The sequence below is a fragment of the Ochlerotatus camptorhynchus genome, unplaced genomic scaffold, assembly GCF_037179485.1.
Source record: "Ochlerotatus camptorhynchus isolate MF236.1 unplaced genomic scaffold, CSIRO-AGI_Acam_v1.1 ptg000510l, whole genome shotgun sequence".
NCBI classification, from domain to species: domain Eukaryota; kingdom Metazoa; phylum Arthropoda; class Insecta; order Diptera; family Culicidae; genus Ochlerotatus; species Ochlerotatus camptorhynchus.
Window position 1 is genome coordinate 656691 of NW_027040994.1, and position 17353 is coordinate 674043.

General features: G+C 41.1%; 1 protein-coding gene across 1 annotated transcript; it reads right to left on the reverse strand.

Annotated features, from left to right (window-relative positions):
* Nucleotides 1–378: 378 nt before the first annotated feature.
* On the reverse strand, nt 379–2405 carry LOC135712857 (beta-catenin-like protein 1). The gene is made up of 4 exons (XM_065235923.1): nt 2303–2405; nt 1362–2243; nt 794–1300; nt 379–728 (listed from the first exon to the last, which is right to left on the reverse strand). The coding sequence occupies exons 1-4, from the start codon at nt 2330–2332 to the stop codon at nt 450–452; spliced, it is 1698 nt and encodes a 565-aa protein (XP_065091995.1). The 5' UTR covers nt 2333–2405; the 3' UTR covers nt 379–449.
* Between the last annotated feature and the right edge of the window lie 14948 nt (nt 2406–17353).

A 17353-nucleotide genomic window follows, 5' to 3' on the forward strand; every position in this document is an offset into this window, starting at 1 on the left:
AATATTCAGCAGAGATATTTTTCTGAATTTCATATAGATAAGTTGTAACAAACCCTAGGATCATATTTAAATAGATCGTACAGTGTAAATTGTATCTTTCGGGGAAATAGTTTTCGGGAAAACGTTCCTTTCGGGGAACTGGTTTTCGGGGAAACGTACACGTACAATCGCGTGTACCACCGATTTTGGAAAGTTAACCTAAGTAGCCAACAAACCCGCTAATCACCCTTTTTCCAATATAAAACTGATACAAGTCTCTAGGGGCACGCAATAACCCTTAGCTCTGACGCAGGAAACAGCTGTAATTAAATCAGTCCCATGACAACTACATTACATTAATTACATAGTGCATAATATTAACTACTTTTTTGTACATTAATTTACAGTCAAAATTTCGTTTGGTCTTAAATTTCAATGCATACTTTATTAATTCTACGTGGTAAAGGATTTTAAAAGCGATCAACTAATTGAATAATGTATGCTTGCTCTTGTTCTCGCCAGTCGGAGTCCCCGGCATCACCCAAATTACCGGCATATTCGCGCATGACATGCCGGATGGTTTTCATCGAAGCATTTCTCAAATTCAAAATTTGCAGAATGCGCTGTTTAACCACATCGGTTGAGCTGACTTCCAGTACGATATAGTCAATCAACTGTAGGGTGAACAATCCTCCAGAAAGTCGTTTTACGTAAATGACATCCTCATCTTCCTCCTCCTCGCCAGTGGTCTAGAAAGATAAAGGATTTCTCGTGAAACACGAAAATCATTACAGCTACATAAAACCAAACATACAATTTGTTGATCGATTTCACGGTCGACGACTTCTACCTTCTCCAAGTATTTGAAATGAAGTTCCATGAGTCTTTCTACCTTCTCGAACTCATTTTCGGTGAATTTAGTCAGCAGTCGTTGTCTTTGACCGCCTTTACAATTTCGCAGCATGCTAGCCACAATCGATACAACATGTTCTTCGTGTTCGTCAGTGCTCAATATACGCTTCTTGTTACGTTTCGGGGTCTTCATAAACAATGGAAAAATGGTTCGCAAACCTAGGATGTCAACAAACTTGTTGCAATTGTCTCGCCCATCTGGTCCGGACATGGCATGATCAAGAACCTTGAGAGATCCGTTTCGGGAGAGTTTCTTCTCGCGCAACATTAGGTTCATCAGCTGAAGTCCTTCTCCTTTGAGAAACTTTTCGCGATTTTCTGCTGCCATTAGAGCCGAGCAAAGGCTGTTGAACAGATTTTCCATAAACTCTTGCTCTTCAGTCGAAGATGGATCATGTCGCTTGTAGGCCTACAATAAAGAACACCAATTTGTGAATTATTATCCTATTATTTAAACATTTTCGACCTACCGCCAATTGCTGCAGAAGCACATCGATTCCATCCAAATTCCCCAACAGGATCCTATTTTCATTGGTATCTTGTAATAGAATGGACATAATTTCGCTGCAGTACAACTTGTTCACATCAAAAGGCATCTTCATCCGCAAACGTTTCAGGATCCACTGTAGCAAACCTTGTTCAGCTATTTCCTTTGCGATTTCAGACTTGATCTCCATCAAATTCTCAAAGATGGCCAAAGTATTGTGAACACCATCAGCTTCCTCCTTAACGGTCTCATCTATTCGTTCGAGATTTTGAACTAACAGACCGGCAGCCTGTTGGTTCCGCAATGCTTCAATCAATGTTTCAGCTCCCTCCAAGCTTTCATGCAATATATCCACATCTGTCAGCTCTTGAAGCAAATCTACAACCGCAACACTAACGTCCGTATTCTGATGCGATAAAAGTTCTAATAAACTCGAAACACCATTCAATTCGACCAGCAAGGAGTAAAGATCCGGGACGGTAGCCACGGCATGAAGTTCCTGTATGACATCGTTCAGCTCGATTTCACTTTCCATAAACTTTTCAGGATTATCAGGAAATTTGATACGCATTTCCTGATTCTTCAGAACTCGCTTCTCGAAAAGCAAAAGAATCTTCTTCAAACTCGTATCGTCCAGCACTTCTCCTTCAGCTTCTTCTGATTCAACATATTTGAGGATGTCAATTCGTTCCTGTTCGCTGATCTGCGGTTCCTTCTGAGATACTTGTGGTTTTGCTTTAACGTTCGGAGTATTGTGATCTTTCCTCACCTTTGGTGGAGGTTCTGCTGTTGCCACAGTTCTGTGTTCCGGAGAATAATCTTCGTCGTCATCAAAATCTGAAGGGCGTTTCGGCGTCTGCTCAGGCTAAATAGATAAAATGATTTATTCGACTGGTAAGTGCGATTTACATTAGCTTTCATTACCTTGAATGAAAGAAGCTCTCCTATATCCATGACTGCACGATTTCAACCGGAATAATTGAAAATATTATGAGAATATCCGGTAAAATACAGAATCGATTTCCAAGTTGACGCCACACCACAACGGCACAACATAACGTAAACAAAAATATGATAATTTATGACTTTTTGTGTCCAGCATTGGGCGATCTTATATAAGATTGATTTGAGCGAGGGGTTTCTATACACAGAAACAAAATCCATTGGCAACAATACTATTGCGCATTTCACAAATATATTGATGCTTTAAATTGGGTTCTTTAAGCGTATTGAGGTAAATGCATAATCGTAATCTGCATTAAAAATGGAACCCAAACCCAAAATTTCATCAATTTTGGTACACTGGAACTATTTTAAATAAGCACGATTACATTTGCAAAAATCACCTTATTAGCGCCCCTCTGTGTCACTTTGTATGGGAGCGAGCTGTCAGTTTGTTAGTTTAGTGACAAACAGTGAAGTAATTATTTTGCTTTAAATCTTGATTTAAAAATCGAGATGAAAGTGTGTGGGTTCGAAAAAAATATCGCTGTGCTCAGAAAACGAAGCGTTTTCAGATGATTTATAATAAACGATACATTTTTCAAAATTAAAGAACCCAATTAAATATTGTCGCGCTTATGTTAAATTCTCATTTGGTTAAGGCCCTCGCACATTAGATCCGGATCGGACGCGTTGCGGCAAAATGACAGCTAAATCTATTGTCTAACTGTCAAACTTACGTCAACGCAACGCAAACGGATCTAATATGCGTGGCCCTTTACGGTCGAAGCGCGCCCGAAAATAAATGATTAAAATAAAACAACGAAATTACAATGATTTTTACTGTTGAATTTCGTGTACATTAATATTTATTGTTAAATTATTGCACGGGAGAAAAAATAAATTTCGATTTTTAACGATGCAATGCTCAAACAATGAAAATTAGTGTGATGAGATCAAATTTGTTCCAGAAAAATCACTTTTTTTTATTGTTAAGATGCTTAACAACCCCCCTTTTTTACTGTAAATTCCTCAAATACCATGTTTTTCATTGTTGTGAACCATGAATTTCGTTATGATATTATGGTAATGGACAAAAATGTCCAATATTTCGACAGTAAATATCATTGTTACAATGACAATGAAAATCATTGTATTTTTATTGGATTTTTTTTACGGGCACAGCTCATAAGCGCGATGCAACCCCGCCTATAAGGATTATACACAGGTGTGTAACTTTGATAGTATTTAATGGCAGCGGCTTGAGGAGCGAATCCTGGATAAAGAGCCGCCGTGTGTTAAATCAATGGGCGCAGTCGCACGGCCATAAACAGAAAACAGGTGGTATAATCGTATAATCTCTTTTGGAGAAATTATCCTGCCACACACAATATACATGATATATATGTGTCGGACACATAGTTCTTATCACTCCGGTGGCAGAAACGTCATCCACCAACATTTTGCTTGAAGCCAAAGGTTTTGGCTCTTTGGTTTGATTATCTGTCAATCTAAAACAGATGATGAAAGTGTTCGCAACAGCGAATAGATTGGTACCACTGCCGTGTATCGATTACACCGCCACCGCTAACCACTCCACGTTTCCGATGTTGGCCGCAGAAATCAGCACAGCAGAAATATTTCCCTATCCTTTTTTCCCTTCCTTGCATTTTGTTTTACTAACCCCGAGAACGCCGCGGGCAAACGGCTTCCCTTACTAACACTAGCAATAAGAACAGAAATAAGTGTAAACATCCAATAAGAATCTAGCTTTTATGACATTGTACACGTTCATTCCGTTTTGCGTAGTAGATTGTTAGACCAATCATCATCGTCATTTAATTTCTCTTTGATTCAAAAAAGTATAAAACCAAGCGAATCACGCATTCACATTGTCAGTCGTTTCCGAATTGCCAAGCAATATAGAGATAAAGTGAAGAAGCTGAAGTTATCCTATCCAAGAAAGAAAATTCCAGTTTTCCCGTCGATTCGATATCGATGCAAGGGGTCCCTGTTACCGTCCTAGTTTTGTCGGTGTTCCTGCTCAGCGGAGTTCCTGTTCCCTCTACTTCCGAAATGGAGAGTTGCTGTTCCCACCGTTGCTTGTTGCCGTCGCTGCTCTAAAAAGAGTTTTACTTTCGCGGTGTTCTTTTAAGAACTACCGATTCCGAGTAAGCGATGTCGGCTCGCAGCTGGTGCAGCTGGAATTTGTCGTCATCTGTTGGCAAGGCCCAACGAGCAGCCGTTTCAGATTCAAGTCAAACATCACGTTGGCAGTCGAGCCAACATAGTGGTCCGTTCCGAACCGGATAAAAGTGCGAAACATACAGTCCACGAGTGAATTGTTTTCCCGTGTCACGGTGGTCAATACGGAAGAAGAAGAACAGTGTACAAAGTGAATTGCTAGAACGCAAAAAGAACAAGTTGTGAAGTTTGCTGGATTCCCAGTATCCAAAAAGTGATGTTCCTGTGAAGCAGTAAAGTACGAAGTGTTCCTAACTGGTATCATTTTCCTCGAGAGTTACTCTTCCGAAGTAACAACATCCTTCCTTCGTGATGCCAGTGGATTATACCCCAACCAAACCTGTGAAGTTGACCATGGAGGACATCAAGCCACTCATCCACCAACGTGGTCAGGTAAAGGCCAAGGTCACTGCGATTGCAAGTGCCTTGGAAAGAGCCGAAGACGATCCAACTCAGGTGAGTCTACCCATTCTCAAAGTTTATGCGAAGAAGCTCGAAGCTCATTACAATGAGTACAATAACTTGCACAAGGAAGTTCTTTGTTCCATCCCTCCTAACAAAACTAATGATCAGGATGAAAAGCTGAATGAGTTTGACAAGCTTCACACCGAATCTTTGATTCGGTTGGAGCTTCTGATAGAAATGTTGTCAGTTTCCAAGATTTCCCCTGTTACATCCAATACACCAACTAGTGCTACATACGTAATCGTGCAGCAACAACCGCTCAGAGCTCCAATCCCTACCTTTGACGGGCGCTATGAGAATTGGCCCCGTTTTAAGTCCATGTTCGAAGATATAATTGGTCGAAGCTCTGATTCCGATGCAATCAAACTGCATCATCTAGAAAAAGCACTAGTTGGTGGAGCCTCTGGTATACTTGATTCCAAAACTCTTGCTGACAACAATTACAAGCATGCTTGGGAAATTCTTACTGATCGTTATGAAAATCCCAGAATTATCATTGATACTCACATTGATGAGCTTCTAACAATGAAGAAGATGTCAAAAGAATCCCATAAGGATCTTCGAGCTCTGGTAGATACGTGCACGCGTCACGTTGAGGGTTTAAGGTTCATGAAACAACCAGTTGAGGGTACAACGGGATTAATAATCAACAAAATTTTGACATCCTGTCTCGATGCTGCCACTCGTAAGCAGTGGGAACGATCCCTTTCTCATGATGAGTTGCCGAATCTCAATAAGACACTGACCTTTCTGAAGGAACAGTGCCGTATCCTTGAACGCTGTGAAGCCGATACTCATACAACCGTGAAAGCGCACCCAATGAAACCATCCCAACAATATGTTAAACCTACCAGCGTTAAGGTTCATGCGTCAACATCCAGTACTAACAATGAACCATGTCAGTTGTGTGGCAAGGGCCATTTCAACTATCAATGTCCCGACTTCTCAAAGTTATCAGTGGCTGATCGAGCTGCCACGGTAAGAGAAGCCCACCTATGTTTCAATTGTCTGCGTCGTGGACATCGGTCCATGAACTGTTTGTCGAAGAAAAGTTGTAGTAAGTGCAACAAGCGTCACCATTCCCTTTTGCATGATGATGCAACCAAAACCGTTTGACCATTTCATTAAGGGACTCAATAGAAACTGCGTTAACTTGTTGTGGACTCACAAACGCAACTGATTCATCCCGAATCTCACCTGAGACCACCCAACCCAGTTCGGTTTCTCGCAATTCTGGAAGACCGTCACCAAGTAAGCGATGTCGGCTCGCAGCTGGTGCAGCTGGAATTTGTCGTCATCTGTTGGCAAGGCCCAACGAGCAGCCGTTTCAGATTCAAGTCAAACATCACGTTGGCAGTCGAGCCAACATAGTGATGGATTTAGCAGAACGCTCGCTTTGGGATTGTGTAACAACTGGAAGATAAGCAGGCCCATTATCACCCTTACTCTGATTGGACGAATTACCTCAGAGATTCGGGATGAATCAGTTGCGTTTGTGAGTCCACAACAAGTTAACGCAGTTTCTATTGAGTCCCTTAATGAAATGGTCAAACGGTTTTGGGAAATCGAGGAGGTAAATAACACTTCTCAGCGCACTGTAGAAGAAGAAGAATGTGAAAAAATCTTTCTTCAAACTCATCGTCGTGATTCATCCGGTAGATATGTCGTAAAGCTACCATTCCGAGATAATGTATCTCAACTGAACGACAACCGCTCTTTGGCTCTGCGTCGTTTCTTCTTCCTTGAAAGACGTCTTCTCAGAGATCAGGAGCTACATGCGCAGTATTCTGACTTCATTAAAGAATATGAGTCACTAGGACATTGCAGAGAGGTTCGAGAGTCCAATGATCCCCCTGGTATGATTAAATATTACATTCCGCACCATGCTGTTATCAGACCGTCGAGTTCTACTACCAAACTCAGAGTTGTTTTCGACGCGTCAGCGAAACCTCCTTCTGGAACCTCCCTAAATGATGTTTTGCAGGTCGGAGCAGTTGTCCAAAGCAGCCTTGAGACTGTGATTTTAAGATTCCGTAAGCACACGTACGTGTTCACTGCTGACATTGCCAAAATGTTCAGACAGGTTTTTGTTGACCCCCTCCAGGCGGCTTTCCTTCGAATTTTCTGGCGTTCGAAGCCTTCGGACGCTCTCAGAGTTTTGGAGTTACTTACTGTAACATACGGCACTTCCTGTGCTCCATTTCTTGCTACCAGAACTTTGCTTCAGCTTTGTGTTGATGAAGGAGATGAGTTCCCTTTGGCAGCACATGCTATCCGGGAAGACTGCTATGTTGATGACATTCTTTCCGGTACAGACAGTATTCAAAGGGCAGTCGAATGTCGGCAGCAAATTCAGGAAATGCTGAAAAGGGCTAGATTTCCAGTGCACAAATGGTGTGCCAACCATCCGGATATTTTGGAAGGAGTTCCCGAGTCCGAACGTGAAACTTTAGTCCAGCTGAATGAAATGTCAGCCAACGAAGTAATCAAAACCCTTGGTCTTCTCTGGAATCCGCACGATGATGAATTTCTTTTCTCAATCCATCCGAATCTGTCAGATGCAACACCTGTCACCAAACGAAAGATGTTCTCAGAAATCGCAAAGCTATTTGATCCAATCGGCCTCGTTTCACCCGTTATCGTACTTGCAAAGCATCTGATGCAGACAACTTGGAGTCTGAAGATTGGGTGGGACACACCTCTCGACGGAGACATTTTGCAATCCTGGGTAAAATTTCGTTCCTCATTGATACAAGTCATGGATATTCATATTCCGAGACATGTGATGGTACCTCAATACGAGTACGTCGAACTGCATGGGTTTGCAGATGCTTCTGGTATGGCTTACGGTGCCTGTCTTTATGTTCGTTGTATCCAAGCTAATGGTTCAGTCTCAGTAAGGCTGTTATGCAGCAAATCTAGAATAGCTCCGCTTCAGGAATTGACAATTCCACGCAAAGAACTCTGTGCTGCCTTACTCCTTTCCAAGTTAGTCAAAAGGACTGTTCCCGCGATGCAAGTTGAATTTTCGTCAATATTTCTCTGGTCAGATAGTCAAATCGTCATCGCATGGCTTCGAAAGCCTCCCTCAATGCTGCAACCATTTGTCCGCAATCGGGTTGCAGAAATCACCAATGACAATAATCACAAGCAGTGGAACTATGTTCGATCTAGGGAAAACCCCGCAGATGTTGTCTCTCGTGGTCAATTGCCTGATTCGTTGAAGTCAAACTCATTATGGTGGAATGGCCCAGAGTTTCTTAGATCCGTTTCATTCGATCAACCCGATATTGAGGAAGTTCCAGAAAATCAACTTCCGGACGTAAAACCCACTCCACTCGTTGTAATGATCGTGTTGAATTCAGATGATCTTCCCGTTTTCAAGAGATTTAGCTTCTTTCGCAAATTGCAACGGGTGCTTGCCTATGTACAACGATTCATTACCAATTGTCGAACAAAAGAAGTTGAAGCTCGTGTTAAGGAACCTCTACCTACCATCCAAGAACTAAGATCTGCACTTCACACAATCGTAAAGGTCATCCAGCATGAAACACTTCTTGATGAAATTCAGAGAGTTGAGGATCAGGAACCCTGTCGAAGGATTGGTATGCTAGGACCCTTTCTGAAGGATGGTGTTCTACGCGTAGGAGGTCGGATCCAACATTCTCGTGTCCCTTTCTATACGAAACATCAGTATATTTTGCCTAATCATCCTTTGACCGATCTCATTATTCAAGCATATCATGTAGAACACCTTCATGTGGGACCATCTGGTCTTTTGTCCACGTTACGCCAACGCTTCTGGTTACTCGGTGCCCGATCTGCAGTACGAAAGATAACACGACGATGTGTTCGATGCTTCCGTGTGAAGCCTAGAGGAACTGCCCAGTATATGGGTAGTTTGCCAGAAAGCCGCGTAACGCCTGCCGCTCCTTTTGAAGTTTCCGGGGTAGATTATGCAGGACCGTTTCTGATCAAACAAGGATCCCGAAAACCGACTCTCGTTAAGGCATATATAGCGGTGTTTGTTTGTTTGGTGACGAAATCTATCCATCTCGAACTCGTGTCTGATATGACGTCTGTTGCCTTTATTGCTGCTCTGCAGCGGTTTGTAAGTCGAAGAGGGTTGATTCGAGAGCTACACTCGGATAATGGTAGCAATTTCCGGGGTGCCCAGGCAGAACTACATGACCTTTTCCTCTTATTCCGTGACCACATTGCTGTCCACGACCTTGAAGCCTTCTGCCGAACTAAAGAGATTGTTTGGCATTTTATTCCCCCAGAAGCTCCGGAATTTGGTGGTTTGTGGGAAGCTGCGGTCAAAAGTACGAAATACCACCTTAAGCGTATTCTGAAGCAAACACCTTTGACTTTTGAGGAGTTTTACACATTGCTCACACAAATTGAGGCCATTCTTAATTCTCGACCGCTGTTTTCGCATTCTGATGACCCAACTGAGGGTGAAGTTATAACTCCTGCACATTTCCTCATTGGAAGGCCATTGACCGCTGTCCCTGAGCCTTCTTATGAAGGTTTGAACGAAAATCGTTTGTCAAGGTGGCAACACCTACAACAGATGAGGGAACATTTTTGGAAGTCATGGGCTCATGACTATCTCGTAAACTTACAGCCTAGAGGGAAAAATCGGATTCGTCTAGAGAATGTCGCCCCCGGCACCGTCGTTTTGGTTGAAGAGAAAAATCTGCCACCACAGCAGTGGAAGTTGGGAAAAATAGTCCACACATATCCTGGGGAAGACGGTTTGGTGCGTGTTGTTGACGTTAAGGTAGGAGATTCGAGTTTTCGGCGCTCAATAACAAAAATATCTGTTTTACCGTTAGATAAACAACACATCGCTGATCAATCTACGACTTCTGGCAACCCATCTCTTTGCGCCGGGGAGGATGTTCGCAACAGCGAATAGATTGGTACCACTGCCGTGTATCGATTACACCGCCACCGCTAACCACTCCACGTTTCCGATGTTGGCCGCAGAAATCAGCACAGCAGAAATATTTCCCTATCCTTTTTTCCCTTCCTTGCATTTTGTTTTACTAACCCCGAGAACGCCGCGGGCAAACGGCTTCCCTTACTAACACTAGCAATAAGAACAGAAATAAGTGTAAACATCCAATAAGAATCTAGCTTTTATGACATTGTACACGTTCATTCCGTTTTGCGTAGTAGATTGTTAGACCAATCATCATCGTCATTTAATTTCTCTTTGATTCAAAAAAGTATAAAACCAAGCGAATCACGCATTCACATTGTCAGTCGTTTCCGAATTGCCAAGCAATATAGAGATAAAGTGAAGAAGCTGAAGTTATCCTATCCAAGAAAGAAAATTCCAGTTTTCCCGTCGATTCGATATCGATGCAAGGGGTCCCTGTTACCGTCCTAGTTTTGTCGGTGTTCCTGCTCAGCGGAGTTCCTGTTCCCTCTACTTCCGAAATGGAGAGTTGCTGTTCCCACCGTTGCTTGTTGCCGTCGCTGCTCTAAAAAGAGTTTTACTTTCGCGGTGTTCTTTTAAGAACTACCGATTCCGAGTAAGCGATGTCGGCTCGCAGCTGGTGCAGCTGGAATTTGTCGTCATCTGTTGGCAAGGCCCAACGAGCAGCCGTTTCAGATTCAAGTCAAACATCACGTTGGCAGTCGAGCCAACAGAAAGCATTGAGCAATTGAGCTCCGTTCTCATAAATGTTTGATTTGTTGATAGAGTACGTTCAGACTACAGAGTTATAACATGTTATAGCGCTATCTTGATGGTGGTTTCTGTGTTGCAATTATTTGACAACCGTTATAACATGTTATAACTCTCCAGTCTGGACAGCGTTTTATAGTACGTTCAGACTACAGAGTTATAACAACAATCAATACGAAACTAACGATTTTAAATTGGCTCACCACTTTAGTAGCCTATTGGTCCCAAGCAAACGATTAAAGTACCCTATTCTAGTTGAAATTCTATTACTACACTATGTTTGTTTTGATTCGCTATGAAAGTTTGACAGATAACATCAGGGGTGTGTGGATTCATGCAGAACATGCAGGGGTGAGTGAAATAGCTTGGGACTGCTTGGGACCGTTGTTCTGGTACTGAGTGAGCCAAAAATAATAATGATTTTCTTCGGGACCCAGTGGTCTTAGAGTTACCTCTATGGTTATAACATGTTATAGCGCTATCTTGATGGTGGTTTCTGTGTTGCAATTATTTGACAACCGTTATAACATGTTATAACTGCTCAGTCTGGCCAGCGTTTAAGACTAGAAGAAACGTGCTAAACTTTTTGGCTCAGCTCTGGTACTCTCTTCGGTCCCATGCTAATCGATGCACCCTTCGAAACATAGGAAAATCCACGATCCCCTCATTTTATCTGTCAACCCTAATAAAAAATAACCATAAACGAACGATAACCCAAATCATTGAACTATTCCACAAATGGTTTGGATGATACCCAGAACACGTCGTTAAGCAAATTAACCATACAATTTTTATTAGGGAAACTTTCATAGCGAATCAAAACAAACAGTGTAGTACTAGAATTTTAACTATAATGGCGTACATTATTCGATTTGCTTGCACACAAAAAATAAAAATTGTTCCTTCAAAAATAATGCATTTTCAAATTAAAAGTCTCCCAACTTTGGTTGTTTCAACTACGACAATATTTAACATGAAAGCATTATTGTTATTTTAAAAGTTTGTCTTTCACTTTATACTTGTTATTTTAAAAAGGCATATTTTCAAAATGAAAATTGTTAAACTGTCAAAAATACCATTGACTAAATGTTGGGTTGTTTCGTTTTTTCGTGCACCACAGGCATCACAAGTGAAAAAAAAAACAAAGAAAAACCGGGGAAAAAATCTACCAGTCTGATTTACTTAAATGTAGCTTAAAATATTAAAATACATATGAATTCGCATGTTCAGTGGAGTGCAGTGCGAGCATATGGAAGTGCTAGAATCAGGTTTGGCCAAGAGTAGGAAGCTTATTTTGGAATGTGCAACTGGAGTTGAATAATAGGTAAGTTACGTTGGGGTTAGCTTTTAAAGGTGAATTATTTAAAGGTGGTCTTATCTTGTTGCAGATATTGACTCGTTTCTTGAAAGTACGAAGCACTTTGCACCATCTTCGGTGTCCCGCATAAACGTGAACCATAACTTGACCTTACCGATAATAATTATAAATTGTTTATAATCCCTCCTAAACTTTAACTGAAATGATTATGGAACTTTACATGAACGTTTGTGTGATAAAGTTTTAACCTTATGTATTATTGTTTTTTGAAAGCTGACCTCACAAATAATGGGTTGTTAAGAAACATTACCATTCAAAATTCTTGTTTTCTCCATACATTTTCGAAAAGAGAACTATATTAGAACGTTTTTACTTATGGTTTGAGAACATTAATGGTTATGGTTATGATAGTCAGTAAGGTCCATTAATGGTTTTGTATTATCGCTCAACTTTACGTGGAATATATCGTGAATTGGTAATCAGTAATTTACAGGCAACCAATTCGCGATATATTCCCCATAAAGTTGATCGATGTTACAAAACTATTCATGAACCTTACTGACTACCATAACCATAACCATTAATGTTCTCAAACCTTAAGTTAAAAGGTTCTAATATAGTCCTCCTCCCGAAAATATATGGAGAAAACAAGAATTTTGAATGGTAATGGTTCTTAACAACTCATTATTTGTAAGGTCCGCTTCCAAAAAACCATAATACATAAGGTTAAAACATTATCATTAAACGTTCTTGTAAAGTTCCATAACCATTTCAGTTGAAGTTTAGCAGGGATTATAAACAATTTTTAACCATTTTTGGTAAGGTCAATTTATGGTTCGCGTTTATGCGGGGTTGACACCACAGAAGCCACTACGGATGCCATTGACGGTAGTTTCACCGGGAAAGCATTCCTCTAGCCGATCCGATGTATCCTCCGGAGCGAGAATTGCAAGAACTGACAAAGGAATGTTATTAGAAGTATCCGGCGCTCAGCTTGGCAAATATGAAACGGTACATCGAAGGAATATCGGAGTCTATAAAACCTGCGAAAAATATCGTAGTATATAAAACCTTCTCTTGGACCTGGAGTACTTCCCTAAAGATTACGAGTAACTGGGATATCAATAAATATATATTAATTAAATTATAACAAAAACATTATGAATTAAAAAAAAACTGATATTAATATTTTATAGAATTTAAAATGAAAATTATGTGTTATAATATTAAAATTGCATATTTTTAAACTGAATTTTTATTATTCTTTCAAACGCAAAATTACCCCTCTTATTTCATTCATACCAAACTTTCAAGCCCAAAAGCATGATTTTAATTTAAAAAATCCACTTTTAATTTCAACCCAGTCGAGCTTTTCTTTTGACAGTAGAACAATTTATTTTGAAAGTTTCAACTTTTAAAAACAGTGACCAGGCAACTTTTGATTAGAAAGTTGTCTGACTTTTGTTTTGAATGCTAATGACTTTCTACCAAAAAGAACCAATGCAAACTTTTAATTCTACCAATGGTTTTTTTAATTTTATTAGCGATAATTTTTTGTGTGTGGGAACAATAGGCTAGCCAAGTAGTGAGCCAATTTAAAATCGTTAGTTTCCACCGCCCTAATAAACGGGTACCATATACTGACGATATATTAGATGGTGTGACCATACCACATAAAGTTGGGATGATATCTCGAATTAGTGGTTAGGCGCATCTTATGGTGAATGTTTATGCGGGCGGTTGTAACCTGCGTCTTACAATTTATCCCGTTTTGTATAGTTTTGCCGCCGAGTATAATTTAGCCGTGTTTCACACGAGCGTTTGCCGTGTTTTTTATGCTTTGGTTTTGTTTACATTACACGGCCGGCGACATATTCATCACTATAGTCCTCTCCAGCCGGTTTCGTATTGGTGCGATTTGCGTGTGTTAGTGAGATGAATTTTTTTGTTAGCTGTGAGAAATTTTTTGTTTGCTGTTAGAACTGTCATTCTAAAGTAAAAATAAACAACAAAACGAAAACAAACCCTACGCTTGCACGGTAACAGTCAAATACCCTTTTGTGAGTAAAGGTTAACCTAGTTTTGATAAAGGTGGTTTTACTCATTAATGAGTAAATTATTTTAACAACAATAAGTTTCTGCTAACAGTAGCTAACAGTTACTACTTAATTGGCATAATGAATTACTCATTAATAAGTGGTGCCGCTTTTATTGAAAATGGGTTCACTTTTACTCATAAATGGATGTTTGATTCTTACCGTGCACATGCCAGTATACGCTAGTGTGTGAAAAATTATGTTATTACTGTAGTGTTCGTGAGATCCTGCTTGGAGAACTCAATTCCTTCGTGTATAATTTTAATCTGGGACGGGACTTGACAATCGGGTAGCGATTTCGAGCCAATTTTCTGTCAAATCCGAGCCAGTTTCTGATTGGTCGATTTGACAGTAGCAATCGTGGAATAAAAAGGAAGCAGGGATCGTATCAATCTGGCTGGCAGTGATGCCGGAGTCAATGTTGACGTCAATGGCGTTGTTAATTATTTATATTTACGAAAGGAAAGTTGAAAAATCCAGTGCACTGCCTGTTTTAAGCAATGGATATTGTTGTTGGTTTATGGTTGTTTTTATTGTGTTGAACAAAAATGATGTACAAGCTGCTAAACTGCGGTAGAAACTCCGAATAAAATCCAAATTAAAATAGAATAATATTTTACATTCCTGGCATCATTGGTCAACTCCGTCAAACACCACACACAACTTTCCGAAGGGTATTCTTCAAAAACATTAAGAAGAGTGAGAAGCTCGATTGTCAAGTCCCGTCCCGGATTTTAATTTGTAAATTTTGCACTTTATTTTATTCGGTTTTTTATGTTGTTAGTTTAACTAGAGTCGGTGTATAATGAGTCACGCCAAGAGAAAAACAGTTGAACTCGCATCACGGTTTTCGAAAGATTCCCTTTCTTTTAACTTGGCAACAGAGGACTTCTGCATCAACTTCAAATGACTTCTAGCGAGGAAAAAAATTAACGGCTGTAGTAAATCATTATAATCAGTGATTTTGTCGGATTATCTTAAAGAAAAATAGTAGAAATTGTCATTACTGATCATTACAAAATGTATCGCATAAAATATGTAATGCTCACTGCGTGTATATGATCATTTCTTCGGTTATATTTTATATTTAATTGCAATACCTTTCGTGGACCTTTCAACCTTTTCACCTATCGTGCAAAGTAAACAAGCATCGTAATGCTTGTTTACTTTGCACGATAGGTAGCCGGTTTGACAGTTCAATAGGTAGACTTGGCTTCACTCTTGGCGTGACTCATTATACACCGACTCTAAGTTTAACTAGATAGGAAAAAAATATTGTTTTAAGTTGTATCGCGTCCAAAATAAAGTTAGGTCCCAAAAGCTCCTCCCGCTGCAAAGAAGGCGAAATCATAAAAAAGCAACATAAATGTATCGAGCACGGTTGCAGGGGCGACGGCGGTTTTGTTTTTGTTTTGTGACGTGAAAGAACCGGAGAGAACAGTTTGAACCAGTCTTGTAAGCGGTCACGGTAGTCGACACATTTTCTGTGATAATTGACTGCCTTTGCCTCCGACACTTGCAAAACAAGCTATCATAGTACAGTACCAAACTAAAATGTCGTATGACAGGCTCTGTCATACGACACTGTCGCCGAAGACCGTCACGAATATATGTATTTTAGTTTTTCTCATAATAAAAGCTGCTGATGGTGTGCTTGTGTGAATTCTGAAAATAGCAAGCAATGATGTCCTAGTAATAATATTTCTGATCAGAAATGGTTTGATTTACACCAAATTGAGGAATTACAACGAAATCACACATGTCATATGATAGCTATTTTGATTATTTTCTTTTAGCTCGAATGTTATTCTACCGCTCGTGTTGTGTGAGAGAGACGACGGTAGAGCATGAGTGTTCGAATACAAACAGACTGTCGTACACGATAACGAAGCGAGTGTATTAAAAAACGTCAACCGTTTCAACCCCTGGTTTGAACCACGAAAGGAATAAGACGCGTTTTTTTGCCCCGTCCGGTGATTTTCCGCAAAAAAGGAAATTTGTGCCGTTTACCGTGACGCGCGTCACCTGATCGATGTATTCCCAGCACCGTCGCGAGTGAAACAAGTAGAGATCCCCCGAAAAGTGCCGGCCGTGGTATCGGAACGAGGAACAGTAGATCATAGGATCGCCTTTGCTGGGAAGCTAATCGTCAAGGATCTTTTCGCTTCCCCGGCTAAACGACAAGGATCCGGAATACGCTCGCCGTTCTCGCAACAAAGGGTAAGCCGAACGAGCCAGACTCCCCTTTGTTGCTAATAGTCAAGGAGAGTGAGACAGGTGGAACCGAAGGAGCGTTCCCCTGGATAGTCCACTGCGGTGGCTATCAGGACCGTCTGCATGGAGTTGATCGGTTCGGTGATTCGTCACCATCGTCGCGGGGGGGTTCCGAAAAAGGAGCCTAGCTCATCCCCCCCGCTAAAAGTAAAGGACGGCTGCTAGGCAGCCAAAAGTGAAGAAGAAGAGGGTACGTTGGCACAGTCCGTGCCGACGTGAACGTGGAACCAGAAACAGCAACCGCCGCTGCCACCGTCATCGAAGGGCCCCACCGAAGAGCAGCGAGGAGGAGAGGGCAAAGTTAAGTAGATAATAGATTCTAAAATTGATTCCTTCTTGTTGTTTTGTTGATTCACCCAAATCCGAACGTCTTTGGGGGAAGTACCCTTGCTCGGGGCCGCCCGGGGTAAAAACGGGCCAGCTATAGGCTGGCAAGTAAGCCGTAGCTTACACGGTTGGTTGTAGTATGCATGCGCTCAAATCTACGATGTGCACCCGTGGAAGTCAAACGCCGCGACCCAACATTGAGCAATTACGGGATGCCAGGTGGCTGGAGGGACATCCATTCCGCCATAGGTAGTACTGCTGTAGCGGCTCTAAGTACTGCGATCCCGAACCAAAGAAATTACTGGTTTGACGGCGAATGCAAACTGTTGGTAGAGGAAAACAATGCAGCACGGGCGAGAATGCTGCAACACCGCACGAGATTGAATGTGGAGCGATACAGACAAGCGTGGAACAGACAAAACTTGTCCACACTGCAAAAATTGGGCGACTACGGTGAGCTGTGCACGTCGTAAGAATGCCGTACGACGATCCAGTGAAAATGGTTCTCGAAAGCGACCCAACAGCGGCGCGCAGCTGGCATGGTGGATCGCCCAAGTAGAATTTTTTTTTATATCTTTATTAAAGAGACTTTCAGCCGTTGGCTGCCC